The sequence below is a fragment of the Phyllostomus discolor genome, chromosome 1 (genome assembly GCF_004126475.2).
Source record: "Phyllostomus discolor isolate MPI-MPIP mPhyDis1 chromosome 1, mPhyDis1.pri.v3, whole genome shotgun sequence".
NCBI classification, from domain to species: Eukaryota; Metazoa; Chordata; class Mammalia; order Chiroptera; family Phyllostomidae; genus Phyllostomus; species Phyllostomus discolor.
The window spans coordinates 195,219,070-195,244,693 of record NC_040903.2 but is presented as its reverse complement, the minus strand read 5'-3'; the positions used below and the strand labels follow the sequence as shown (position 1 = coordinate 195,244,693).

The window sequence follows — 25,624 nt, the reverse complement described above, 5'->3', positions numbered from 1 at the left end:
ATAATTACATTAGCCAAGGAAAAAATGAAGGAGAGAATCCTAAAAGCAGCAAGAGATAAGGAGACAGTTACCTACCTACAAAGGAGTTCCCATCAGACTGTCAGTTGATTTCTCAAAAGAGACCTTGCAGGCAAGAAGGGGCTGGAAAGAAGTATTCCAAGTCATGAAAGGCAAGGACATACATCCAAGATTGCTCTATCCAGCAAAACTTTCATTTAGAATGGAAGGGCAGAAAAAGTGCTTCTCAGATAAGGTCAAGTTAAAGGAGTTAACCATCACCAAGCCCTTATTTTATGAAATGCTAAAGGGACTTATCTAAGAAAAGAAGATAAAGAAAAGACATGTATAGTAAAAGGACAGCAAACTCACAAATATTAACAACCACACCTAAAGCAAAACCAAAAGAAACTAAGTAAACAATTAGAACAGGAACAGAACCACAGAAATGGAGGGCACATGGAGGGTTAGCAGCAGGGGGGTGGGAGGAGGAGAGAGGGGGAAAAGGTATAGAGAATAAGTAGCATAGAATGTAGGTTGAAAATAGATAGGGGGAGGGCAAGAATAGTACGGGAAATGTAGAAGCTAAAGAACTCATAAGTATGACACATGGACATGAACTAAAGGAGGGGAATGTGGGTGGGAGAGGGTGTGCAGGGTGGAGGGGAATGAAGGGGTGGAATGGGACAACTGTGATAGCATAATCAATAAAATATATTTTAAAAAACCCATATAGCTAAGACATTTCTTGTTTCCTACTAAGTAAATCCAAAATGATGAGTGTGTTGTTCCTGGGCCTCTACTCTGCTCCTAACCTAGTTTTCAGGCTTATTTGCCACTACTCCTTTACTCCCTCTGTTCTCAGCCGTCCTCCTTCGGTGCCTTTGGTCATGCTGTGCCCTTTATCTGATGTGCCTTTCTTCCACCTCCCTGTGTGCCAGGTCCACTCGTCTTTTAGGCTCAGCTCCAATGCCTCCTTCCCCATGAAGCCCGTCTTGATCCCTTCGTAGCCGGAGTCTTCTTGCCGCTGGCTTTTAGGGTATCTAGGACTTTTTTTTTGGAGATATTTATGTGTTACCCTCCATTTGTGAATTTTTAGATCTTTGAAGTCAACATCTGTCGCATCTGGATTTCCTAGTATTTTTTTCTCGTTCAGTGTAATGTGACTGAATCAGTGGAGAGGGACAGAACCGTTGCCCAGAAACCTTGATGCTTTAAAGCCCTTTCCCTTTAAAGCTGGCGGTGGGTTTGAGCTCTTCTTACACAGTGTTGGGCCAGTATTTGGGTTGTCGTTGTGGAATCATGGTCCCCATCATCCGTGACGTAAACCGAATGTCCGCTATGTACAGAGCATGGGGCTACCTTTTCCTGTGCCAGGACTATAAGCCAATGAGTTTACATTTGTAGTAAATGGAAAGTTTTGTTGATTTCTTTTTTTAATTCATTCATTCACCCGAAGTTTATTGAGTGCCTCTTCTGAGCAGGCACTGTGCTGGGTTCTAGGAAAAGAGGGAAACCAGGAGAGACCTGTCACCTCTGCTCATACTTAGTCTGGTGTGACTTACAGACGGAAAGCAAGTAAACCAACAGAACAGTTGCATTTCAGGATCAATGCCATGAAAAGAACAGAGTATGAAGATTCGGTGTAAGAGAAGGAACAGATTCTAGGGAGTGTCTTAAGGGACAAAGGAATTTAACCTCAGTCCTATGGCATGAGAAGGAGCTAGAAAAGTGAAGATTTTAGAGAAGAGCTTTCTGGGCCGAGGAACAGTTAGCTTGAAAGCATCAAGGTAGGTCTGAGCTCCTCCTGGTGTTAAAGAACTGACAGAGGGCCTCTGTGGTGGGGGCAGTGCCAGGGGAGGAGGGCCTTGAATGCAGTGGGAGGGGTGGGTGGGGCCAGACCACTCCAGCCTCCCCAGGTGTGGAAGAAGCTTTTGATTTCAGGAAGGCATATGGAGGATGTTACTCCGGGCAGCGAATCTGTGTTTCATTGAGATATAGACCCCGGGTCCTCTCATGGAGAGGAGGCGGGATCCAGGGCCAGTAGTGGAAGAAAGGAAATCAGGAATTTTCTACAATGTTCCAGGGCAGAGATAATGGAATCTTTAAAAAAGAATTCTTTAAAAGAAAACACCCCCACAAACCATTGTTATCACCACCATAAAGACTGTTTAGAGTTCGAGGGAAAAAGTTATTTTAAAATGTGTTTATTTCCCAGATAATGTCCTTGGACGGGAAATGGTAGTGGGTTTATTAGAGGATCAGCTGTCTCTCTAGTGGGAGCCTCTGCCCTTCACGCCTAATACAGGATACCCCTCTTCCTGTGCCCTGAATGCAACCTTTATTTGTTAGCAGCTTTCTCCCCCAGCCCCCACTGGCTATGTAGAGAGGCTTCTGGTGTCAGGCCCTTCTGCAGGAAATGCAAACACACACTGGCTTTCGCATCTGAGGCCTGGACACTGAGGCCATGCAGCCCTTCTCTGCACTAGCTCGGCTGCCTTCAGCCGTCTTTCACTTTGCAATCTAGAGTTCATCTTGCAGGTAATAAATATCTTCATAATGAAAAATGAGGGGAGTCAGAATTGGGCTGAGGTGCTAGAGGCAAATGACCTTTAAATTCGAAGCACTTAGAACTTACCATGATTAAATAACTTCAAGACCCAGAAAGTTTGCAAGATGGCTGTATGCACAGTAACAACAGTCGTAATAACTACATCTGTTCACTAAAGGCTGCAGAGCATTTGACCAGTCCTTAAATTGCTTGGCTTTTGTGCATGTTCCCACTTACCAGTCAAGAAGCCAAGGTGCAGGGAGGCTAGGAGGCTTGCCGTGGACCCGCATAGCGTTTCCTAGCTATAGGCCGGAGGTGGTGTCCAGCAGACAGTGCTTCTCTGTTAGACGGCTACGGTTGGCCAGAGACTCAAAAGTGCTGTGAGCTGATGGCTTCCCAAGTAAACCTAGTGGAGAAGCCACAGAAGAATTTACTAGACCTGCTTTGAGTTCGTTGGGAGGATTTGGTGATCAGCAGTATCCTGACCCGTGTGATTGGAACAGAGTTCTCTGATGAGAAGGCAGCGGGAGAAGGTCAGTGGTAACTTCACTCCTGGCCTTTCTGCTTTCAGGACAGGCCGGAGGCATTGTCCGGGAGGCCACTTGAACAATGACGGTGATACCGGGTATCGGCCTGGTCCGTGCTGCTTTTTAAGCCTTCTCATAGCTGTGTGGTTGTCACACTATCACCATAGAGTGGGTGCCGCTGTCCTGTGTAACACGTTACCCACCTTCTCTGCGAGCTCATTTTAACGCCAGCCTCTTCCTGAGCCGCTGAGCTCTCGTCACGTTGGCCTTCTTGCTGCTCCTGGACAAGTCGTGTTCCTCGCCCCGCCTCAGGGCGTTGTCCGCGCTGTCCCCTCTGTCTGGAGTACTTCCCTTCCTCCTGGACCCTGCCTCTGTGCCAGGCTAGTCTGTTCTCTCCTTACAGCTCAGCTTTCTTAGGTCACCTTTTTCAGATAAGCCTTACCTGACTCTCAGGTTAGTTCAGTTTCCATCACCCTCTTAAGAACAGTTTGAACTTGCTCGTCCCTGTTTTTGTAGCAGTTGTACTTACATGGTTATCGGTGTTGTTTAAATCTGTCCTTTTCCAAAGCTATCTGGAGCCTGGACTGTAGCCATTTTGTGGCTTGTCTAGCATGGCACCTGCAGTGTAGTCAGCCCTGGACAAATGTTTGTTGGTTGGATGAGCGAATGAATTTCTGTTTTATAATTAGGCAAAGAGGCCCATAAAGAAACCCTCAGGGCTCCTGACTTGGAGTCTAGTAAATTCCATGCTCTTTTCTCCTGTTCCCCCACTGTGGGGGCTGGGTCATCTGTCACAATCTCCTCTCTTTCCCTTAAACCCAGAGATACGTACCTCCCGCAAAGGGAGTGAAGTACTGAGGTCCACACAGGAAAGGTACGCTATAATACACCTTGGCGTCTTTATTTTTAGACTAGGCTGAAACACAGATGGGAAACTCTGAGCTGATGAACCTGACCTTGCTTTGGTCATGGATTTGCTGGACGATCTTGAGAAATCAGTTGAGTTTTCAGCCTCAGTTTGTTCACCTGCAAAGTGAAAATGGGACTCTCTTCTACCGCAGGACATGTAGACCTGTCCGGGAGGGAGGATTAAACTCAGAATCTTTGAGGTCCATTGCAAGTAATGTTCTGTGATGAAAATAAATACTTCTTTTTTCCTTAAATAACAGTGGGTGATTAAGAAAAACACATTAATGTCAAATTCTGGTCAGATGAACAGGAAGTGACTTGTTTTAATCAAACAGGGCAGGGTTCCAGCATGGTAGGGGAAGGAGAAACCTATTCTCATATTTAGGAGGAAAAGAAAAATTACACTAAAGAAAGTTTTGACAAAACGTCTTGGGTCTACATAGAAGATAGCTCCTACCAGAGTATTTTCTCTTTAGAAAACCCTTCTTGGTCCAGAAGAGGGGTGAGGTCAGTGTTCCGGGAGGACCTGGCTGGAAGGGGCCCCAGAGGTTGAGAGAGAGTTGCTGTCACCAAGCTCTGAAACCCCGCCAGCATTTTGGGAGCCCTGCTCCCCCAGGAATGGCAGCATCTCCACTCTGTTAAAACAGAGCAAAATGGGATATCCTTCACATTACCCTCTGATGGTTATCTGTTTTGCATTTTATTCTTACTCCCTCTCTTCATTTTCTTGTCATTTCAGAGAGTTTTGGAAAATGATGAAAATGTAGAAGAAGGAAATGAAGAAGAGGATTTAGAAGAGGATATTCCTAAGCGAAAGAACAGGACCAGAGGACGGGTAAGCTGGGATGCCATGAGGCTGAGAGAGTGATCAGGGAAGCCAGGGTCACACAAGACACTGGTCCCCAGATCGAAGTCCTACTGCACCATATCCATGGGCCCCCTTGCAGAACACTCAGAGGAAAATCCCAGATGGGCTCTGATCTTAGGTGGTAATATGTAAGAGTTTAGAGCTGGCAAGAGGGAGAATAGGCAGAGGGTGCCCCAAGGGGATGCCGAGGGTTTGGGAAAACTTGGAGGTGGGATGAGGGTCAAGGTGGAGAACAAGGAAGGTGGGACATTCAGTCGTTCCTGCTGCTTGCTCATGAAAGAAGAAGGCAGAAAGATTCCTGTCTTTGGGAGTGCCCCAGAGGGACAGGGTCAGGATACTTACTGTCAGGAGTGTATTTTATTGGGCAGAGAGCAGGACCACAGCTGATGGTTCCCAAGCAGGCATGGACTGGTCTTTGGAAGCTGGTGGTCATGGAATGTGGCAAGAAAACGCCAGAAGCTTGGGGAATGGCAGAGGGGAAATCTACGGTAGAAGGAATAAAAATATGAGAAGGGCTCTTGAGGGGAGGGAACCAAACGAGGGGTGATTGCAGATATTCAGATTGATCCTCCAGAGTCCTCATGTTGAAGCCCGAAGCGGCTTTTTGTGGTCAACCTGCAGCCGGGTGGTCTGCAAGGGCATCTGACAAAAACCAGGTAGAGAGGGTCTGCCAGGGCCAAACTGCCGCTTTTCATCTAGGGAATTGACTCTCAGTCCTGTCTGGCTCCTTCAGGCTCTAGGCAGGACCCTCAGTTTTTTCATACAAGAGGCTGACCCTTGGGTGACCCGCGGGTCGGATCTAGTGACAAGTAGGCCTACCCCCCTGTCCCTGCGGTTTTCATGCCTCAGTGCAATGTATAGCAGGATCACCAGGAAAGCCTATCGGAATGCAGATTCCCAGGACCCGGTCTCAGAAGATCTGACTTAGGAGGTCGGGGGTGGGGTCTGGAAAGCTACATGGTAACCAGGTTTCTAGGCCACGGTGCAGGTGGTCCAGCGCTGCCCACACTGTTGCTGAATTGCCCCAGACCTATTGGTGGGAGCTGGCCTCAGTCCGGGCAGGGCGGCCCCCTGATGCCGCGCACCTGATGTAGCTGGCTTCCAGCTTTCGCAGTGGTCAGCGTCTTGACGATCTTGTTTTTTCTTCTTTTCTCCCCCTTTTTGTTGGTTTGCATGTTTTCTTGTTTTATATGCGAAATGTTTGAAAGCGTGTTCCTCAGTGTGTCTTTGACATCACTATCATTACCAGTAAAAAGATCAACTGTTCCAATATCTATTGATCTATTGGCCAGTCCCTGAGCATGTCTCCCTCATTTTCTAAAAAACCATGTCTTTTACAGTTGTTGTGTTTGAAATTGAAGCCTCATGAATTCTGAGACATACCTTGTCTTGGCTGTGCCCTGCCCGCCACACACACACTTCTTTTTCTCCGTGCCATTTGTTTGCTGATGGTGGGTGCTTGGTCTTGAGGAACTCCTCGTACCCTAGATTTGGCAGACTCGTGGAATTTAAAGTGTTCCTCTGTCCTCTTTACTTCCTGAAAACTGGTTTGATAACAGACTGGATTGGATTCACATATTTGTGTGTGTGTAAATGTTTTTTTTGGTGGGGAAGACTTTCCTGGGTGTGGTGTGTGCTGTGGTGCGTGGGGCTCACGGCCTCACGTCAGGAGGCGATGTCCAGTGGCCCCGCTTCTGGCGGCAGTGGCAGAGGTGCTGGCGGTTCTGGGTGTGGCAGCCTCCGCCTTCCCACACTCCCGCACGTTCCCCGCTGAGCGTCCACCTGGCCGGTCCGGCAGCCACTGATGAACTTGCCTGGACCCACGATGTCACTGGAGGTTACAAAATAATGAATATCGAATTCTGTCATTAAAGGAGGCTTTAGAATGGCTTTAGGAGACTTTTGGAATTTCTGGGCTTTTTGTGAACTTCAAGAGCTATTCACCTTCCAGGCCTGTATCGCCTCCAGGCCTGCTTCCTGCCCTTCCCTCCCCTCGGCCCAGACCAAAGTTACGCGAGGAGATTGTGGAAGGAGAACGGTCTTCACAGCTTCTCCATTCCCAACCTAAACTTAGATGAGGGGACCCGCAGTCATGGACCGAGAATGAGGGAGTCTTGTGAGAACATCAGCGCCGGGGCAGCAGCCACGTTTATTTCCTGGGTCCTTACTCTGCCCCCGGCCGTGTGGTGGGGCTCTCTGCAGTCAGAGCTGCCACACAGCGGGCCGTAGCTGGGAACATCATACTTCTCTCTCTGCCCTGGCCACGTGTGGCTCCTGAGCACTTAAAATGTTGTTGCTCGTTCAAATTAAAATGCGCTGTAAACGTAGAATACATACCAGATTTCCAGGATGTCGTGTGAAAAGAATACAGAACATCTCCTTCATAGTCAATACTTCTATATTAATTACATATTGAAATATTATTTTGTTTATATTGTGTTAAATAAAATATTAAAATTGTACCTTTTTTTTTTTTTTTACTCTTTTTTAAAAAGCTGTGTCTCCTGAGAAATGTAAGATGACACGTGTGGCTTGTGTTGCGTTTGCATCAGCCAGCACCGCTGCTTTCATTCCGGAGTCCGTATTAGTGTTTCCAGAGAGATTAAGGGGCTTGCCTAACGGCATCCCAGCTAGTGAGGAAGAGGGCAGGAGTTGAACATGGATCTGTGCTTTTTCCAGTGGGTCACGTGTGGCCCCACCTCCAGCACGTGGGCAGTGACCACTGTTTTGAATGACGGAAGCCATGTTTCAGCTCTGCGGGTGGCGAGAGAAAACCTGAACACAGCGAGGGGGCCCACCTTGTGTTGGCTAAGGGGCAGTCGAATGCTCCACATTGGGCAGTGACGTTGTGGACATGTCACCCATGGTGGGAGCCTCGGGAGCACCCGGAGGAGTGTAGGTGACCCTGCCTGGGCTGGAATAGGGCGTGAAGCTGCTCGGTTAAGCCGCCTTTCACGCGGTGTTTTCAAGCTGCTGCTGGCTCCTGGGGAGCAGCCACACCCATTTCTGTGTCAGGACTGGAAGGCCATTTAAGGCCGTGCTTCTCAGTGTGTGTCCTCTGGACTCAGCATCAGTGTCACGTAGGTGACCGTTAGAAAGGCAGGACCCTACCCTTCATCCTGGATGGACCGAATTTGAGTCTGCACTTCAGTAAGGCTCTGGGCTGTCTCATGTGCCCACTGAGGCCAGGCCTCAGGGGAGCTTACAGGAACAGCCTTTGGGGTGAATTTTGTAACTTCTGTGACCTTCGCCAAATTATATACGAACTCTGGACCTCGGTTTCTGCATCACTGAAACGGGAGCAGTGAATATAACAGCCAGTTTTGAGTGCTTACTAAAGGCTAGATGTGATCAGGAGGGAGCGAGTGAAGGGAACAACAACTCTCTGAGTCCTGATGAAGGCGATTTCCGAAGGGAGAAAAAAATTCAGACCCAACAGTTAATGATTGTGTTTATGGTCATTTTAGTCCAAGAAATCCACGCTCTTTACAATTTACAAATTCCCGTGAGTCATCCACGAGAGTATTATGGATCCGTCAGTCAGTGTTTGCTGATGCACGTGGTGTAGTGCAGTGCTTCTCAGACTTGAACGTGTGTGTGTGTGTGAAACACCTGGCGTTCTTAGTCACCTGCAGATTCTGATGCAGTGGGTCTGGGGGTGGGGTCTGAGGCCTGGCCTGGTGGACAAGCCCCACGTTGCTGTTTAAAACGAGGACCTAAAGTGAGGAGCACACTTTAAATAGCAGTGAGAGCAGTGGTTCTCAGAGTTGTTGTTTTTTTTTTTTTTGTCTCAGGAATTCTTTACTTAAAAATAACCAAGAGCTCTCCAAAAGCTGTTGTTGTGTGGTAGGCTATAACTAGTGGTACTTTTAAAACAAAAGCGTTAGACTTAAGAACACAGAAGCAGATAGAGTGATGACATCATCACGCCACATGGCCTCTGTAAAACCCCCCTGTGGGTCTGTGCGAGGACGAGAGTGAGCAGTTTCAGTGGCGGTTGGTACTACTACAAAACCAGTGTTGACATTCCAGACCCCCTGAAGGGTCTCAGGGACCCCCAGTGATCCCTGGACCGCTGTTTGAGAACAGCTGGTGTAGAGGAGCCAGCTCTCTGTGCCTGTCCCAGTTGAGGGTCTTTTAATTATGGGAACCGCAACAGCTTAAGCAGAAGTGGGAACTGTTTGAAAAGCTGCTGGGCCATTGCTCTAGCTTTGAGCAATCTTCGAAGATTCAAGCCTTGACAAGGGCAAGAGAGAGGTGGGAATTCAGGACTGGGAAAGAGTGAAGCACCCAGGAAGCTTCTGGCCCCTACTTCTCCTTCATTCTTCTCTCGCGAGACTACTTTTTCTGCTTGTCTATGCACATGGCCCCCGTAGTTCCTGAATTGATGGGGCCCTAGTTCTGGTGGCCTGTGCTAACCAGCGTCACTGTTTCCCAATTCCAGATTCTTTGGAGCTAGAATCTGATTTGTGTAGCTTAGGTCAGGTGTCCTGAGGCAGCCAGTCAGCTGCGGTCATGGGAGCAGGTCATATTGTGCAGTTATGACTGTCATTGCCTGCTACTGTATGAATGGGACATGGGTGGAGTGGGGGTGGTTCTCAGAGAGGGAGTTCTCAGAGAGGGAGAACTGATTTTTGGGTGGTTCAGAGTTTTCTACAACGGAGTCCGAAGACCTCGGTCCTGCTTCTGCTGGCTCTATGACTGTGGACAAGTTATGGACCCTCCCTGGACCTGTTTGAGCAAGTGCCAAATGGGAATGATATAATTTGCTTGAACTCATGTATTGTCAGAATTAATTGAACTAGTGTATGTGAGAGAGCTGTGGATGCTGTGCCCAGCATAGTGCTAAGTGTTGGGGATGCGTAATGAAGTATGAAATGTGTCTCTGCTCTCAAGGATGCTGGAATTAAATTGAGGACAAAATGCTAATAGCCATGATACAATTAGAAAGCAGCAGGCTTCTCACTGTGCGCTGACCAAGTGCAGGAAGAGTTCAGAGGAAAGAGAGATCAGCTTGGGCGAGGAGGGGACATCATTTGCTGAGCACTTCCTGTAGACACAGCACCGTCCCCTGTGGTTTCACACACCCTTTGTTCTGCCTCAGCACTTCTGCAGGAGAGGTGCTGCTGCGTCCCTTTTACAGTGAAGAAAGATAAAGCTTAGGGAAATCACTTGACCAGAGACACGTGGCTGGTGTTTCAGCCTGTGTCTGACTTGAACGTCAATGCTGTTTTTACTCCTCGGTGTGGCAAGAAGATGATTCTTGGGGGTGTGGGATGTTAGCGGGGCTAAAGCATGGATCGGATGGGTGTGGGCAGAGCGGCTGGTCCCTGACAGGGATCATCAGAAAACAAAGCCCTGGACATAGCATGAGCTTGGGGTGAAACTGAGGGGATTGGCACTAGATTGCCATTGGACATGGCAGTGGGCTTTAGATGGCAGTGAATGAAAGACTGGGGGTTCCTGTCCTTCACGCCTTTTGTCTAGTTGGATTGGGTAGGACAGTGCGGAGGTAGGGCCCCATCTTGCAGGTGAGGACACCGAGGTGCAGGGGGAATGTGAGAGCCCGTAGTCGCCCTGCTAGTCAGTCCTGCAGAATGAAATGAAACCCTGGTGTCTCCCCTTCCCGCTGGCTGGAGCTCCATGCTTCCAGTTCCACAGAACTCGTCCTTGTCCCTGGCGGTGTTTTCAGTCTCTCGGAGCGCCTCCCGAGTCTGCTGTTGCCTCGGCATTCTGCCTGACTTGCTCTCACCTGCTCCGAGGCGACTGTGACAGGGCTGCCGGCTGCACATGCCAAGCTGTCCCCGGCTTCACCGAGGGAGCGTGGGGGCGGGGGGCAAGGGCAGCTGTGGGGAACAGGCTTGGTGTCATGGGCGCCCCAGGGTGACTGCCTGTACACCTCACAGCTCCCTCTTTGGGTCAACTCTGAGTAATGAGGGTGGGGGGTGGTGCTGGCTTGTGTGTGTGTGTGTGTGTGTGTGTGTGTAGGGGTGAGGAGGTGGGAGGGAAAGAGCAGTGGAAGGGAGGAAAGGAGGGGAGGTGGAATTTTGTAATTTGTTTTGGAGAGAGACAGGCTGAGGAAGTGGTGGAGGTGGTGACTTGCCAGGTGGCGTTGATTGTGAAGAGTGTGTGTGTGTGTGTGTGTGTGTGTGGAGAGAGAGAGAGAGGGAGAGAGGGAGAATATGAGAATGAGAACATCTGAGGCGTTTTGACCCTGAAGTCCCTAGGGCTGCTTTTCCAGGCCAGGGCCCTAGTACGTCCCCATTTCCCTGCAGCCCAGGTTGCTGCCATGTTTTACTTGTCATCTGTTCTGTCTTTCCCTCTGTCCCCAAAGACCCCAGCAGACCCTTTTTTTGGTGGGGAGTTCACTGCTACTAATTACCAGAGAATGACCCTGAGGAGACGAGGGTGCTACGCACGTGACCAGTGTGGGGCTTGCAGAGGTTTAAAAATAAACCTTGCTGCATTCTTGCAGCTACTGTCCCGGGGCTGCGGAGCTGCCAGTTCCCTCTCTAGCTGCTCTCCTCTGCCCTCAGAGGGAGAGCTCATCTCACCCCCGTCCAGGTCATGCCGGCCCTTTCTGGCGTCGTCCACAGGGTGGTGGTGTCAGTAGTCCAACTTCAGGAGACCGTGAACAGTCAGGGTTTCTGTCACTGGCTGGAGGCTCGAGGCAGACTGCACAGGGTGAGCCTCAGCTGAAGCCCACCCCTGTGGAGGCAGCTGCACAGGGAAGGGGAGCTCCTCACTCTCCCCAGGCTCATGCCCTGTGCCCCGATGCCAAGTCTGGCTGGCTCTGAGAGACCTGAGCAGAAGAGTGGAACAAAGGAGCTTGGCCGGGTAACTGTAATTATGCCACTTGCTCCAATACGCCTATCAGGTCAGCTGCAGAGAGCAGGTTGCCATCTGTGTTCCATATCAACGTTCAGTAACAACAAAGCCGGAAAGTTTAGGAGTTGGAGGAAGAGGTCCTGCTAGCAACAGCAGAGCACAGGAATTTGGTTGGTAGAGGCTTTGCAGTGAGACTGTCCTGAGGTAATTCCTGGCTCCGCACTGAGTGGCCTTCACAAGTTATTTACCCTAATTGCCTCAGGCTTCTGATCTGTTAAACAGCTAATGGTGGCACCTGCCCCTGGGAGCTGAGTAGCTGAGCCATTTAGAGCAAGTTACCTAGTTTCTCTGGGGCTCGGTTTCCTGGCCTGTACCATGGGGTCAGTGTTGGGACAGATGTGGTGAAAGCTGAGTGAGGAGATGCAGGCGAGGCACTCGGGGCCTCCCAGAGCACCTGCTCAGGGACTGTGGTGATTATCAGAATAACACGCATCGTGATCCCCAATGTCTCCCCAGGCCCGTGGCTCTGCAGGTGGCAGGAGGAGGCATGACCCCGCCTCTCAGGAAGACCACGACAAACCCTATGTCTGTGACAGTAAGTACAGGCGATGCCGCCTTCCTTCTCCTGCCCCCGCCCCACTATTCCTGTGCTTCCCTGGCTGTCAGCCCCCAGCCTCAGGCTGCTGGCCCCTCCTCTGGGGCCTGGACTCCCAGCTCACATGCCTGCCCCTCAGCACAATCACTGCCTCCTCTCGCTCCCTCTGCCCCCAGCTTTCTGCAGGAAGAGAGCAAGCTGCTGGGGGGTGGGGGTGGGGTCAGGAGCCTCCCTGCCTTGGGTGCGGTACTCCTCTCTCTGGTTGAACCCTACTTGGTACCTCCGGCTCTCTTTTCTTTCACTGTCTCCTTAAGATGCATCCCGTATTTCTTAGTCGATTTCAGAGATTTACAAACAAAAGCATAACTCAGAATCCTCCAAGAAATGTACTTAGTTCCTGTGGCTTTTTTTCTCGTTTGTTTCCCTTTAATTTCCTTTTTCTGGGCTTTCTCCTGTCCTACTTATGGCAAGTTATGAATCTTCTTCTGATGATGACTTAGTTAACAAGTGGCCCTCAGTCCATCTCCAGCCTTGCTTGATGGCTTCAGAAACATCTTTTGGACAAGCGTCCTCCTGGTTCCTGGGTTTAGGGTCCACAGACAGAACTGGGGAGGGCTGAGGGAGCGCGCCCTGGGGCAGGGGCAGTGGGCAGATCTCCAGAAACCTCCAGATTTGGAGGCTTTGCCGTCAGAGAGCCTTCATCTCTCTCACCTACCAGAACGTTGGGTGGCGGGTTTAGAGTCCTCGCCCTAGTTATCTTCTGACTGTATTGGCTGCCATCTGCTCATTCCGTGGCAAGGGCCGCCCTCCAAACTGCACTCCCAGACCGTCTCCCCTTCCCATCTTCTGTTTCTCTGAGGATGCAGCCCTCTGCTCTCGGCCCGAAGGGGCGGCAGTGAGAATGGCAGCTCAGTGGCTGAGGCGGGGCCCTGGTGCAGTGGTCTCAGTGGGCGTCCGCCCATCTTGCCAGTGTCTGCAGCCTTTGTGAAAGCAGGGAGAGGACTGGGAAGGGCTCAGGGAGTGCTTTGGGGGTGGTGCCATTCTCCTTCCTCTTCACTGGCCTCTTTTGACTTCAAAAAGGTGTTCTGTGTCTGGTGGGATGGCACCCGGTTGGAGAACATTTTTCTAGAAGACCTCAAACTCCGTGACTACCATTTGGCTACTTAATGCACCATGCAGGTGACACTCCTGAGACAACTGTGGGAAACACCTGCATCCCAGAGCAGGTTCATTTTAGGGCGAGGAGAGAGCAGGGTGTGGGGTCTGGTCCCTTTTGTCATACCAGGAGGTGCCCGCTTTGACCTGGGTCCTGCTTCCTGAACGGGGTTCATAAAAGCTCACGCAGGCGGGCCCTGGGGAGACTGGCTCTGGGCTGGGGAGCGTCCTTCAGACCCCACCAAATAGGCCTTCCTAGGCCTGGAGGCCGGACTAGGGCTGGAGCAGCTCAGCAGTCAAGAATGCCAACAGCTGCTTTGGAGCTGGGGCTTTGTCTCTAGGTTCCTCCTTTTAAAAGCTTTATTTTTATCATGTGATTTTTCTGCTACCCTAGATAGTGGAGTTACTGCACCTCTTGTTGGATTCTCAGCCAGTAATAATCCCCTGTGTTCCCAGGCATGCCGCGTGCATCCTCCCTCTCCCACCTCAGTCCCTCTCCTTACTCCTCTGTCTGGTGTCTGCCTCCACAAAGCGCCCTTTGTGGGTGACCCTGTCTTGCCTGGCTCCCCCTTTCGGCACAGAGTGCTTGCGTCACACCCTTTCCCCCAGCTCCCATGACTTTGTTTCAGGGGCTCTCAATGTCATTCGCTTTTCCTGTTCCCCTCCCCACGGGGTCTTTTCCTCCTTCTGTTTATGCCTTTGTACTTGGGAGGCTTGATCACAGGCCTGCTGCTGGCTTTCTGGAAGTCTCTGCGGCTGATTTCTTGGCTCTGCCTGCACAGGCACTGCCTCCCTTTTCCTCCCTCGGCAGAGCAAGGTCCACCCTCGATTGCCCTTCTCTTTCTGGCTCTCTTTGGGAACTGTGTGGCAGCTCAGTGATTAATAGACTTTATTTTTATCTGGTGCCCTTCAGACATGTGATCCTTTGGGACAGGAATGACCTTTGGAGAGGTCACACGGCCCACCCGGCACCCCCGAACTCAGCAAGGAATGCTTTTAATAATCTCTAATGCATCCTAAGTAGAGAGGTGTCTGGTCACCTCCTTGAATATCCCCAGGGATGGTGTTACCATAAGCTGACCTTTCTTCCATGATTCTAATGGTGCTTTGAGTGATTGTTTTCCTTAATAGGAGCAGAAATTTTTGTCTTCCACAGGCCCCCTTATCTTTTGTGCATCTTTTCCCATCAGACAGGCACATGAGCCTTTTGTCTATTCTGGAGGCACTCGTGACATCTCCTTGTATTCTTGGTTTACCTAGGGCCACATCCCATAACCTCTGTGACAGCCTGCTCTGCAGTCCCTTCCAGGTTTACATTTATGCTTAGCACTCCCTTTGGAAGTAGCTCCAAGGCCATTGGCTCAAAGGATCACAGACACACTGCCTTGTTTACTTCACACGTCACTTCGTAACCCCACCCACACCTGTGGTGAAGAGCGGTATCTGACTGCCCCACTGCACGGTGCCCAAGTCAGTGATGCCCCACACGGCCGGAAGGTGGCTAATGCCTCTCTGTGTGCGTGCATCTGAGTATTTCTTTGTCTGTAAATCACTTGGCATTTGGTTCTATGGAGTCTCAATAAAGAGATAAAATAATATGTGACTTCAATATACGGGATTCAATAAAGGCAAATTTAAAGACATTGCCCAGTAGTTAAATTTTATTTTCCACAGATTTGTGATCGCTGCCATTTTTGTATCATCTCTGGTTTGATTTGCATAATCGTCACTCCATCTTTCAAGTTATTTATGAAAATATTAGGCCACCTTGGATCCTACCAGTACCTCTTCCCAGGTTTATGTGGATTAGTAATAGCTACTTTTCAGATGTGATTGTATTTTAACCCTTCCTGATGTATATTTCTAAATATAGTTGTCCTGTTATGTTCTTGGTCCAAGCTTCCCTTTCATGATGGATGGTTGAAATATTATCTTAGCTGTTAACTTCAGGTGATAGATAGTTTGCCTATTGCCTTTCACTCAGTTGTTGAATTTATTTCATCTCAGGGAACCATTAAATCATCTGAACATGATTTATTTTTTTTACCCATCCATGGTATGTGTGTAAATGGATACTTCATTTTCCATCAAGTAACCAATCTCTGTTAATTATCCTAAAAGTTGACCAAGCTTAAGGATTGAAGTCGTTTCTTCTCTTTCAATCTGTTGCTGAAGGAAAAGTGTTCTTTACCCACAAACAAAGCAACCGAATATAACTTTGTAGGAGAGGCTGTTGTGTTTGTCAAAGTGTGGATTTGGACCATTGGTGCAGAGGTACCCTACGTGTTTATTAAAATGTGGATTCCCAGGCCTCGCACCAGACCCCTTGCACTGGAACCACTGGGAGTGGGCCCAGGAACCTGCATATTGGAGAGCTCTCGAGGGAAGACTTATGAATACTGACTTTTGAGAATGACTGCTTGAAGATTTCTGGCCGACTGCTCAGCCCTTTTTTTTATTCCCTGGTTTTTGCATCTGGAAGTTCTAGAGTCTCTAGGAATCCTCCAGGCAGAGTGCCACTGGCGTGCGTCATTGTTTTAGTTGGCCTCTTTTGAATCTTTCCGATTCTTTCAGCCTTGATAAAAAACTCAGCAGTCCCGTGTAAAACTCAGCAATTCAGCACGGATGCTAGTTTATTCAATAGCTTTAGACCCTAGCAGCATCATTAACCCCCTTTCACGTGTGGTGTGATAACTGGAGATAGACGTGTGGAAGGAGTCCTTGTGTTTGGGTTACTGGGATGTTTTAAAAATCTTTTCAAGAGTTTACCTCTTTTCTTCCTCACTGCACCTGACCCTGAATTTTCTGTTAGCATCAGTGGGGCAGACTTCTGACGAGAGACCTGCTTTTCCATTTTCTTTGTTCAAGGAGCATTGGAAGAAAGAAGATGGTAGTGATGGGGTGAGGTTCAGGTAGAGGAAGAATGTTTTGTTTCTGAGCCTTAGCCACTTACAGAGGAGCAAAGCACACATTTACCCTTTTGCCGGGCACAGTGGAAAGGATTCGTGAAGCTCTTTTTCTCTTTAAGGCTTTCTAAAAAATTAATTTTAATTTTTACGGAGCATTTAAATGTCAAATTTAATTTAAAGAACATTTAACATGAGACCAATCCTCTTATCAGATTTCTAAGTGCACGTACTGTCGAGTGCAGGCACTGTGTTGTGCAGCAGGGCTCTGGGGCTCACTCACCGCGCTCGACGCAGACTCCGCCTCTTCCACCTTTAAATGCTATGAATTTGTCTTTTTAAGACACCTTGTAACGGTGGGACCAGGCAGTATTTGTTCTTAACTGTGCCTGGCTATTTTACCTAGTCTGGTGTCCTCATGGTTCATCCATGGGGTTGCACAGTGAAGAATTCCCACTCTTTAAAGGATGAGCAGCGCTCCGCTGCATGTGTGTGTCTCCTTTTCTTGTTTCATCCGTCTCTCGACGGTCAGCTGTTCCACGTCTGGCTCGTGTCAGGAGAGCCGCAGGGCGCAGGGGAGTGCCAATGTCTCTTGAGATCCCATTCTCAGTTCTTCAGGTTAAATACCCAGATGTGGAATTGCTGGATCGTACGGTCGTTCTGTCTTTAATTTTTTGAGGGACCTGCCTGCTGTTTTCTGCAGAGGCTGTGCCGGTTTTGCATTCCCACCAGCAGTGCACAGGATTTCCAGTGTCTCCACCTCCTCTCCCGCATGCGATCACGTGTTCCCAGTTTCTTCTGATCACGGCAGTAACTCCTGCTGATGGGCCCTCACGGTGCAGAGCACTGTGCTGAGGATAAGCATTTTACATACATTTTTTCTGTAAATCCTCACACCAGCCTTGAAAGGCAGGGCCAGTTGACTTCAATTTTTTGTGAAAAAAATAGACTCAGAGAGGTGGAGGGACTTGTCTGAGGCCACACAGCTGGTTAACGCTAAAGCTGGGATGAGTTCTGGTTTCTCCAAGTTTGGACCCGACATACCCAAGGACATCTCCACACCAACGGCAGGTGAAATATGCCCTCCTACTTGGAGTTCGGTTTCTCCCTGCACACCTGGTGTATGAGGTGAGGCCTAGTCCACTCTTGACAGATGGCTTTTTGGTGTTGGATTGGCAAGCTGGAGTCAGACAGTAATTAAAATTGCAGTAGAATGAAATGAATTGTATAGTGTTGAGCCTTTTATATCCCCCCATCCCCCCAAACAGGCATTAAGGTGGATTAATGACAAAAGACTGAGAGCATGACTCATCTCTGAGTCATGGCCAGTGTTCACGCATCAGGAGTGAGTCCTCACAACTCAGCTTCCGTGTCAGTAAGAACTCTGTTCTCCACCACCGTTATCCCTCGGCACATATTTTTGATCGTATGTGCATGGCCTGTGACTGAAAACATGACCTCTTTGGTATTATCTCCCTTCTAGAAATCCGTGGAGGTGTGACTCCATCCTGTGTGTCAGTGTCAGTAGCTTCTGGGGTCCTTTCCTGCTCCTCTTGGCTGGGGCATACTGGAGGGAGGAAGGGCGTGGGCACACAGCAGGGAACCCAGAGGCCTGGTCCTGGTTCCACCCTCAGTAGCTGTGGCACCACTTTCCTCACTTGTCAGGGAGGGTGGCTCCTTTCTTGAGTCTCTGACGTCCGGATCAGCTCTCCTCCACACTCTGGGCTCCTTTCTTCCCAGGCAGTGGCTTAACAGTGAGGCTCTTCACCCAGGAGACAAGGTGCTGGGCTGTGGCACATCGTGGAGCCTCTACCGGGCCCGGCCCAGGGGAGCCACAGGATGGGAGGACTGGCACGTGGGGCTGATGGGGCTTGCACCAGGGCAGTTCCAGAAAGTCTGCTCGGCTGCAGCCTCCTTAAAATTCCTCTGGGTTTCCCCATACCTGAGTGCACAGAGGGAATCAGATGACTATTGCAGTCTTATTAAAATTTTTTTGAGGGCATGAAGGCTCCACATTCTCTAAGACTCATGTGCTTTTAGCTTCAAGCTGCAGTGGAAAAGCCAATAACTACGGCCTTCAGGCTGGCTGCCCTTGTCAGTGAAGGGAAGCCAGGCTCATCACTCAGTTGTCACAGCTATTATCTTGCAGGTCCTTGCGTGGGGCGTGGGGGGGAGGGGTGGAGAGACTCTGTGCCCCAGAAACTTGATTTGTGGAGCAAGGCCCGTGGCATGGGATTGATCTCTGGAGATTGAGTGCATTTGTTGTAGCAAAGCTGGGTCTGTTTAAATATTTAAATGCCATCGTGTCATGGACACAGGTTGCAGACTGTCCCAGCAGGGCTGGCCAGAGGCGTAGCTGGGGAGAGGCTAAACTTTCTCTTTGATATCCTCATTGCTTCATTTCTCTCTCTTTTTTTTCTTTTTGCTCCCATTGCTTGTCTTCCACTTTCCCCACTCCTCTAGCTTTCTTGAGAATCTTGCCCATTGGCCACAAAACTTAGGTTTGCCTCTTCTGGGCTGAAACTCACACCCTCTTGAATTACTGTCTCATCCAGTTAGAACCTTGCTCTCAGCTAGCTGTTAACTTGATGCAAACTTCGTGGCAAATAATTCCTATTAAGATGTGGATGACCAGTAACAGGGTAATTATTAACATTTGTAGAGATTCTTTTTATTAAAATCTTTTAAATGGAAATAGCATGTGTTCATTGAAGAAAAATCAGAAATTACAGATAAACTTAAAAGGAAAAAAGAAAAATCACCCATAATCTCACCCAGGGCAGTGTTGCTCAGTTGGTCGGAGCATCGTCCAGTAAACAGAAAGGTTGTGGGTTCTGTCCCTCTTTGGGGGCATATGAGAGGCAACCGAATGTTGGTTCTCTTTCGCATCCATGTTCCTTTCCTTTTCTCTCTCCCTTCCTTCCCCTTCTCGAAAATCAATAAGCATGCCCTCAGCTGAGGATTAAAAAAATTAAAATGACCTATAATGATAGTCCTCAGAGATAATTTACATATCGTTGTGTTTTAGGATTCTGTGTCTTTGTCCACACACACATGTGATGTATGATACATACCGTTTTACTCTCTCTCTCCATTCAAAATATATGAAGAATATTTTTCCATGTTGATAGAGATTTTGTATGATGATGTTTTAGGACTATAAAGTGCCTGTAAAGTATCAACATGCCATAGCTTGCTCAATGTTCCACTTGTTGGATGTTGAGACAGTTAAAATTTTTCACTATTAAAAATAATATTGCAGTTATATCTTTACATCATGCTTTTGTTGTTTCCTAGAAACAGAATTTCGAGGTCAAAGGGCCTGGTGCACATGGCCTTTGGTTTCTCTCACTTGCTATCCTGGTGGGGAGAGAGGGAAGCAGCTGCAAGGCCAGTGCCGCCCAGGGTAGAGAGAGCTGGGTGGAGGAGAATGAGCATTGGCTTCAGTGAGAACACTGAGGTCAAATTCTGAGATTTTAAAGAAAATCATTTGGGGTGACTTCCTCCATTCCCTCAGGCGGTACCCAGCTGGGAAGGCGATGTGTGGTGAGATGTATAAAGACATTTGCACATGGCATTGGGCTTCATGGATGTTTCTTCCACCTTTGCCTTTTCCGTACTTCCTCCGTCTCTGATGTAGTTGGAAAGATAAGGCTGATACCACATTAGGGTGTAACTGCACACCGCCAGGCAGTATTTCATTGACTGGACTGTGAGCACAGTAGGAATCGGTGTGGGTGGGGAGTGGTCAGGAGGAGGGGGCGGGTGTGTCAGAGGGTGCGTTCCTAGGATGCCAAGCAGGTCCTTAGGGAGCGACCAGACTTTGGCATATATGATTGTGAAAATAACAGGACATCCAAGCAGAAATGTTTAACAGGTGTTAATGGATGTTTGTTTCCCTGAAGAAAGTGAGGAACTTACACCATTGTTATAGGTGGACCAGGGCCTGCCTCAGGCAAGGGTCGGTGAGACACAGTGGGTAGCCTGGGACCCGCACATGAAGCCAGCTCTGCGTCTGAGCTGGGGCAGCTTTTCTGTCACTCGCCCAGCGACCCTGAGAGAGAGGGTGCTGGCCAGATGCCCAAATGTTTGCGAGCCCCGCACCGCATGGCAATTGGTCTGATTTTTTTTTTTACCTCTGTTTATCTTCTCAAATGTTGACAATTGTATTCATTATTTAAATGGTTTTTATCGTAGGATTAAAACAGAATTATATTTTATCCTTTGACCTAACTAAATACATGCTAATGTAGAACTCACTAGAATAAGGAGTCAAAGACTGTCTCTCTACAAGGGATGATGGTCAGAAGAAGATAGTTCTTGTGTCAGAAGCCCATGATCTCAATCTTTGCTGCGTCACTTTATAGCCATGACCTTGGGCAAATCACAGACCTCTCTGAGACTCGGTTTCTTCTTTTATCAAGTGCAGACAGTAAGATTAACCTTAGAGGCTTTTCAGGAGGGCTAAATGAGATTGCATGCAAACACAGCTCCCTTCCTGGTTCATAAACATGCTCAGGAAGAATTTATTGTCCTTATCCTGAGTTAAGAAAGGGCATTTACTTTACACCTAAGTTGGGCTCCCAGTTCTGTTCCATGCCCTGACTGCTGGAATTGTCAGGGACCAGGGTAGGGTCTGATAAACTTCATTACCAAAAATAATAGCTTTATTGAACACTTGTTTGCTAGGCAGCATGCTAGCACTTTACGGGAATGGACTCACTCAGGTCTTACAACATTCAGACGAGGTAGGAACTATTACTGTCCCTATTTTACAGACAAGAAAACTGAGGTTGGAGAAATTAAGTTACACAGCTAATTAGCTGACCTGATGGCTCACCCCAGAGTTCACCAGAGGGCAGTTGCACCTTCCCAGCAGGGCTGGAAAGAGTCTCCCTAACACATGTAATGCTTTCGTGTTGGGAGTTTCTGCACTTCTTTGCCTGGGATCCACAATCAGGTAGTATTTTGAAATGAAAGGTTTGTTGCTTATCTCGGTTCTTCCAGTTTTCTTTTTTCTTTTTTTAAACCAGGAGTCACACTCATGTACAGTAAATTCCTAAAATAAGCTGAATGCCTTCCCTCGGGGGAGACACAGGACTTCCAGGTCACTGGCATTCCATAGATCTCGGCTCTGCAGGGCTAGGATTAGAGGAATGTGGCTTTGAAAAATTGGGATGTTCTACCCCACCCCTGCCCTAGCCTAGACCCCTGTGCTCCTATCTGAAAGAATTCAGCTTAACATAAGCATCAAGTGGCTTGGGAAAAGAAGTGAAGCCACAGGAAGGGAGCTGGGGCCGGGGCTCGGTGGGCGGGGAGAGGGGCCTGGTGGTAGGCATGCCTCCACCCCCGCAGTGGTTCTACAGAGAGAAGACGGAGCGCTGTCCTGCAGGTCTGGTGTGATTCTGTGTCAGCCCCAGCAGGATGCAGGGTTGGGTTCCACTCAGAAAGCCTGAAAGGAAGAGGAAGAGAATTTGGTGATGGAATGATTGTGGAGGTGTGGGCAAGATAAAGGTACTGACGAGGGAGGGGTGTGTCCTCCCTGTCCTGAGTCCGAAGGTCCTGGAAGGACACGTGGCTCCCAGGGAGAGCTGGAGTGGTGGAGTGGGGCATGGCCCTTGCCCCGGCATGCTGCCCAAGCAGGGGTGGGCAGCGCACAAAGCCCCAACTTGCCGCTTCTCACCTTCTGCTCTCCTGCTGGTGCCTCCCTCCCACTGGCCAAACTCCATCACAAGCAGAGGGCTAAATGGCAGAGCCAGAATCTGAACTTGTGTCTGTCGGACTCTGAAGCACGTGACCTCCATCACAAGTGGAGATCAGCTGTAGGCAAGGTGGTGTGGCAAACAGACAGTGACAAGCGCATCTGTCTGTTTCAGTCACGTGCTTCAGAGTCTGACAGACCCAAGTTCAGATTCTGGCTCTGACGTTTAGTGAGTTGCTTCCACTCCCCCAGCCTCAGTGTCCTTGTCTGTAAAATGGGATGATAACCTGTACCTTGTGCCCTGTTGTGAGGTTCAGTGTAAGAATGTGTGCCTGCCTGATGGTCTGTGAGCACGGTGCTTTGAAGGCGTCGACAGGTGACAGGCGTTGCTGGGTGGATTTTACAGATGAAGTCAAGCTACAGAGAGGGAAGTGACCTCCTTGGGGTTGTGTGGAAGTGTCACAGGGTAGAGCTGAGAATGAGATGCGCCCCTGTGACTCCCCAGGCCCAGGCTTTGTCTCTCGGACGCTCATCCCGTAATTGCTTTCAGTCACTGCTTTCAGTCTCTCGGAAACCACTGGCTCAGATACCCACTGCGTGCTCCAAGTTGGGCTGATGAAAATGTGCCAGAGTCATTAAGTTATCAGTGGGGAAGGCGGCTGCTTCTCCCCGGCAGGAAGGATTCTGCTGTCTGCTGCAGCCGGCTTTGTTCCCACAAACTGCCCCTGAAATCCCCCCCTCCTCTTTCCCCACCCCTCCTCCTCCCCTTCCTCCCCCTCTCTCTGACAAGGAGTGAGTAGGGTAGGGTTGGAGTGGGGGTCATGCTGTAAATACTCTGGGGCAACAGTGAAGGTATTCATAACTCCAGACGGGAGGTCCTGCCTGGAGAATCCAGCTCTGGATTGGGAAGTGGGCAAGCACTATTTCTGCAGCTTGACAGATGGATCCGCCCCAGGGGAAGGAGAGAGAGGAAGGCAAGCTGGACCTTCCTTATTGTCACAGCCATTCCCCTCCATGTGCTCCGTGCCAGGAACACAAAATCCAGGAGCATGCTTGCCAAGGTGAAAAGAAGGGCCTTGGGTTGTGCACAGGCAGGGTTGACAGGTCCCCCGGGTGATGGCCTCAGAGGTGCGTGACGCAAAGGAGCTTGCCCTGGGGAAGGAGCCTGGAGTGGGAGGATGGGGGCGCAGCCTTCTCTGAATGCTTCAGCAGTCTTGGGGCTCAGTCTGATTCCGCACAACAGATAATTCCAGAGTGAGATTGCTGACATGATAAAAGGGTAGCAGATGGTTCTAATACTTTGTTTTCAGAATGTATCTTTCCCTATCCTCTTTTTCTTACAACTCCATCAACCCCAGACTTCAGAGGAGAAAGTACTAGATACCCCCCTCCCCTTTTGGGTTTATTTCCTTTGCTGATCCACTTTGATGGCAGTGGTGACAATAACAGCTGATGGTGGCTGAGATTTACTGTGAACCAGGCACTGTTTTAAATGTATTTTCTCCCGTACCCTTCACATACCCCTCACAACTGGGAGGTGGTTGTGCTATCGGCATCACCCCTGCTTTCCAGAGAGGGTGCTGAAGCACAGAGAGGTTTGCGACTCACCCAGGACCACAAAGTCAGTCAGCAGCGGAGCTGGGATTTGAATCCAGGCAGTCCAGAGCCAGCCTGCCTCCTTACCCACGACAGACCCTGTCTCTGAAGGCAGCACCGACCCCAAAGCAGAACCAGAGCGGTTGATGTCACTGAAACGACCATTGCTGTGTGGCTAACTGCTCTGGCCAGATACCCAAGGGTACCTCAGAGGGAGATTTCTCCTGCCCTCGGGAGCAGTCGGGTCTTGTGTTCACTGTGGCAGCAAGTATGCCGTCACGCTGGCTGTTTGGAATACCTTAGTCCCAGATCTCCTTCCCTAGCCCCAGCAGGTTTCCAGGACCAGCTACATACATAATTTATGGGGCCCAATGCAAAATGAAAACGAGAGGCTCTCTGTTCAGTAAGTATTAAGAATTTCAAGATGGTGACAGCAAAGCCTTAAACCGCATGTGGGGCCCTTCTGAGCTGAGGCCCTGTCTGAATGCACAGGTCCCACGCCCGTGAGGCTGGCCTGTGAGTGTTCGAGTGGTAGGGAGAGAGGGTAAAGACAGAAAGTGCAACAGTGCTGGTTTTCCTTCCCTTCCAGGCCAGTCAAATCAGGATTTCCAGGGAGGTTTTTTTTTTTTTTCCTCCTTTAAATGTAGCAGTCTGATGTGGATGCGGTTCAACTACAATAAATCTTAGAAATCTCTGGTCCTTAGGATGAAGTCATTTGAAGGACTGGGACTTGGGTCAGCAGCTTCCTTTTGGGGTCAGGCATCTTGCCTTATTATCTCCAATCCTTCCTAGCCCTGCTTTTCATACCACCCCCCCCCCCCCCCCCCCCCCCCCCGCCGCCTTGTCCTTTTCTTTAGCTTACCAGCCTGCTCAAGGAACTACTTGGTTAAGGGACAGGCCCCCATCAGCCTTTCTGATCCCACAGCCCCATCCACCCACAGCCTCCCTCTGCCTCCTTTCACAGCCATGCTGGGAGGAAAGTCTGCTGGGCCCATCACCTTCCTCATTTCCAGGAGCACCCTAGTCTCTCCTCGTCCTCCACGAGGTTGCAGATTCCTTTTGCACTAAGGTGACCTAATCGCTAAATCTAGTGGTCTCTTCTCAATCTCTGTTTTTCTTTTTCCTTTTTTTAGAGAAAGGGGAAGGGAGGGAGAAAGTGTGGGAGGGAAACACTGATACGCGAGAGGATCATCGATCAGTTGCCCCTTGCATGTGCCACCAACGGGGGACTAAACCCGCAACGCGGGTGTGTGCCCTGACGAGGAATCAACTGGCGATCTGTCAGTTTGCGATCAACACCCAGCACACTGAGCCACCCCAGCCAGAGACACACCCATTTTTTTTTGGTTGCTGCTTAGGTATCTGCTATTGTTCTGGCTCTGCCTGCGTTTCTGCTCATTTGTAGGAGGGGGCTGAGGATTGCTGGGAGTAAATTCTTCACTTGAAGCACTGGAACAGGCCTGGCACGTGGCACACGCTCAGTAGTTAGCAACGGCCAGGACGGGTGGTATTGGTTCTGTCATCTGGAAACCCTACTCCTTCCTGTTGCTGACGTGTGAGTCCTTCTTAACTCACTTTTTAAAAATAGTTTTTCTTCCCACCCAGCTCTTAAGATACCAGTGTTTTCCAAAACCTATCCTGCATTCACACTTTTCATCCCTTTTCCATAATCTCTCCTCCCCATGTCTTTAACTTATATCACTACCTTGCCAGTTTGAAAATCCATAAATCTTTCCCAAACTCCAGGTATGTAAGCCAGCCCTGGACCAAACTCATTCTCTTCCTGTATCCTTTTACCCAGTCACCCAAGTCAGAAACCTGGGGGTTTTTATTTCTTCCCATAGCTGGCAGTGAGTGCTGGCCAGAGGCAGGCCCCGTGCTGGTCCCTGGGGAGGTAAGGGCATGCAGACGCACAGGGCCTGCCCCCACTGCCTGTCGTGGGAGAGACACATACTGATACATGATTAGTTCTAGCAAGGTAACAAACCGGG

The 25,624-nt window shown here is 49.4% G+C and overlaps 1 protein-coding gene across 1 annotated transcript in view; it reads left to right on the top strand.

Annotated features, from left to right (window-relative positions):
• The window catches only part of DPF3 (double PHD fingers 3), a 193,550-nt gene that overhangs the window by 134,384 nt on the left and 33,542 nt on the right, over positions 1 to 25,624 (top strand). The window contains exons 5-6 of the mRNA XM_028506546.2: positions 4,724 to 4,819; positions 12,197 to 12,275. Coding sequence (XP_028362347.1) covers positions 4,724 to 4,819; positions 12,197 to 12,275 — 175 coding nt within the window. The remainder of the gene's footprint in view (positions 1 to 4,723; positions 4,820 to 12,196; positions 12,276 to 25,624) is intronic.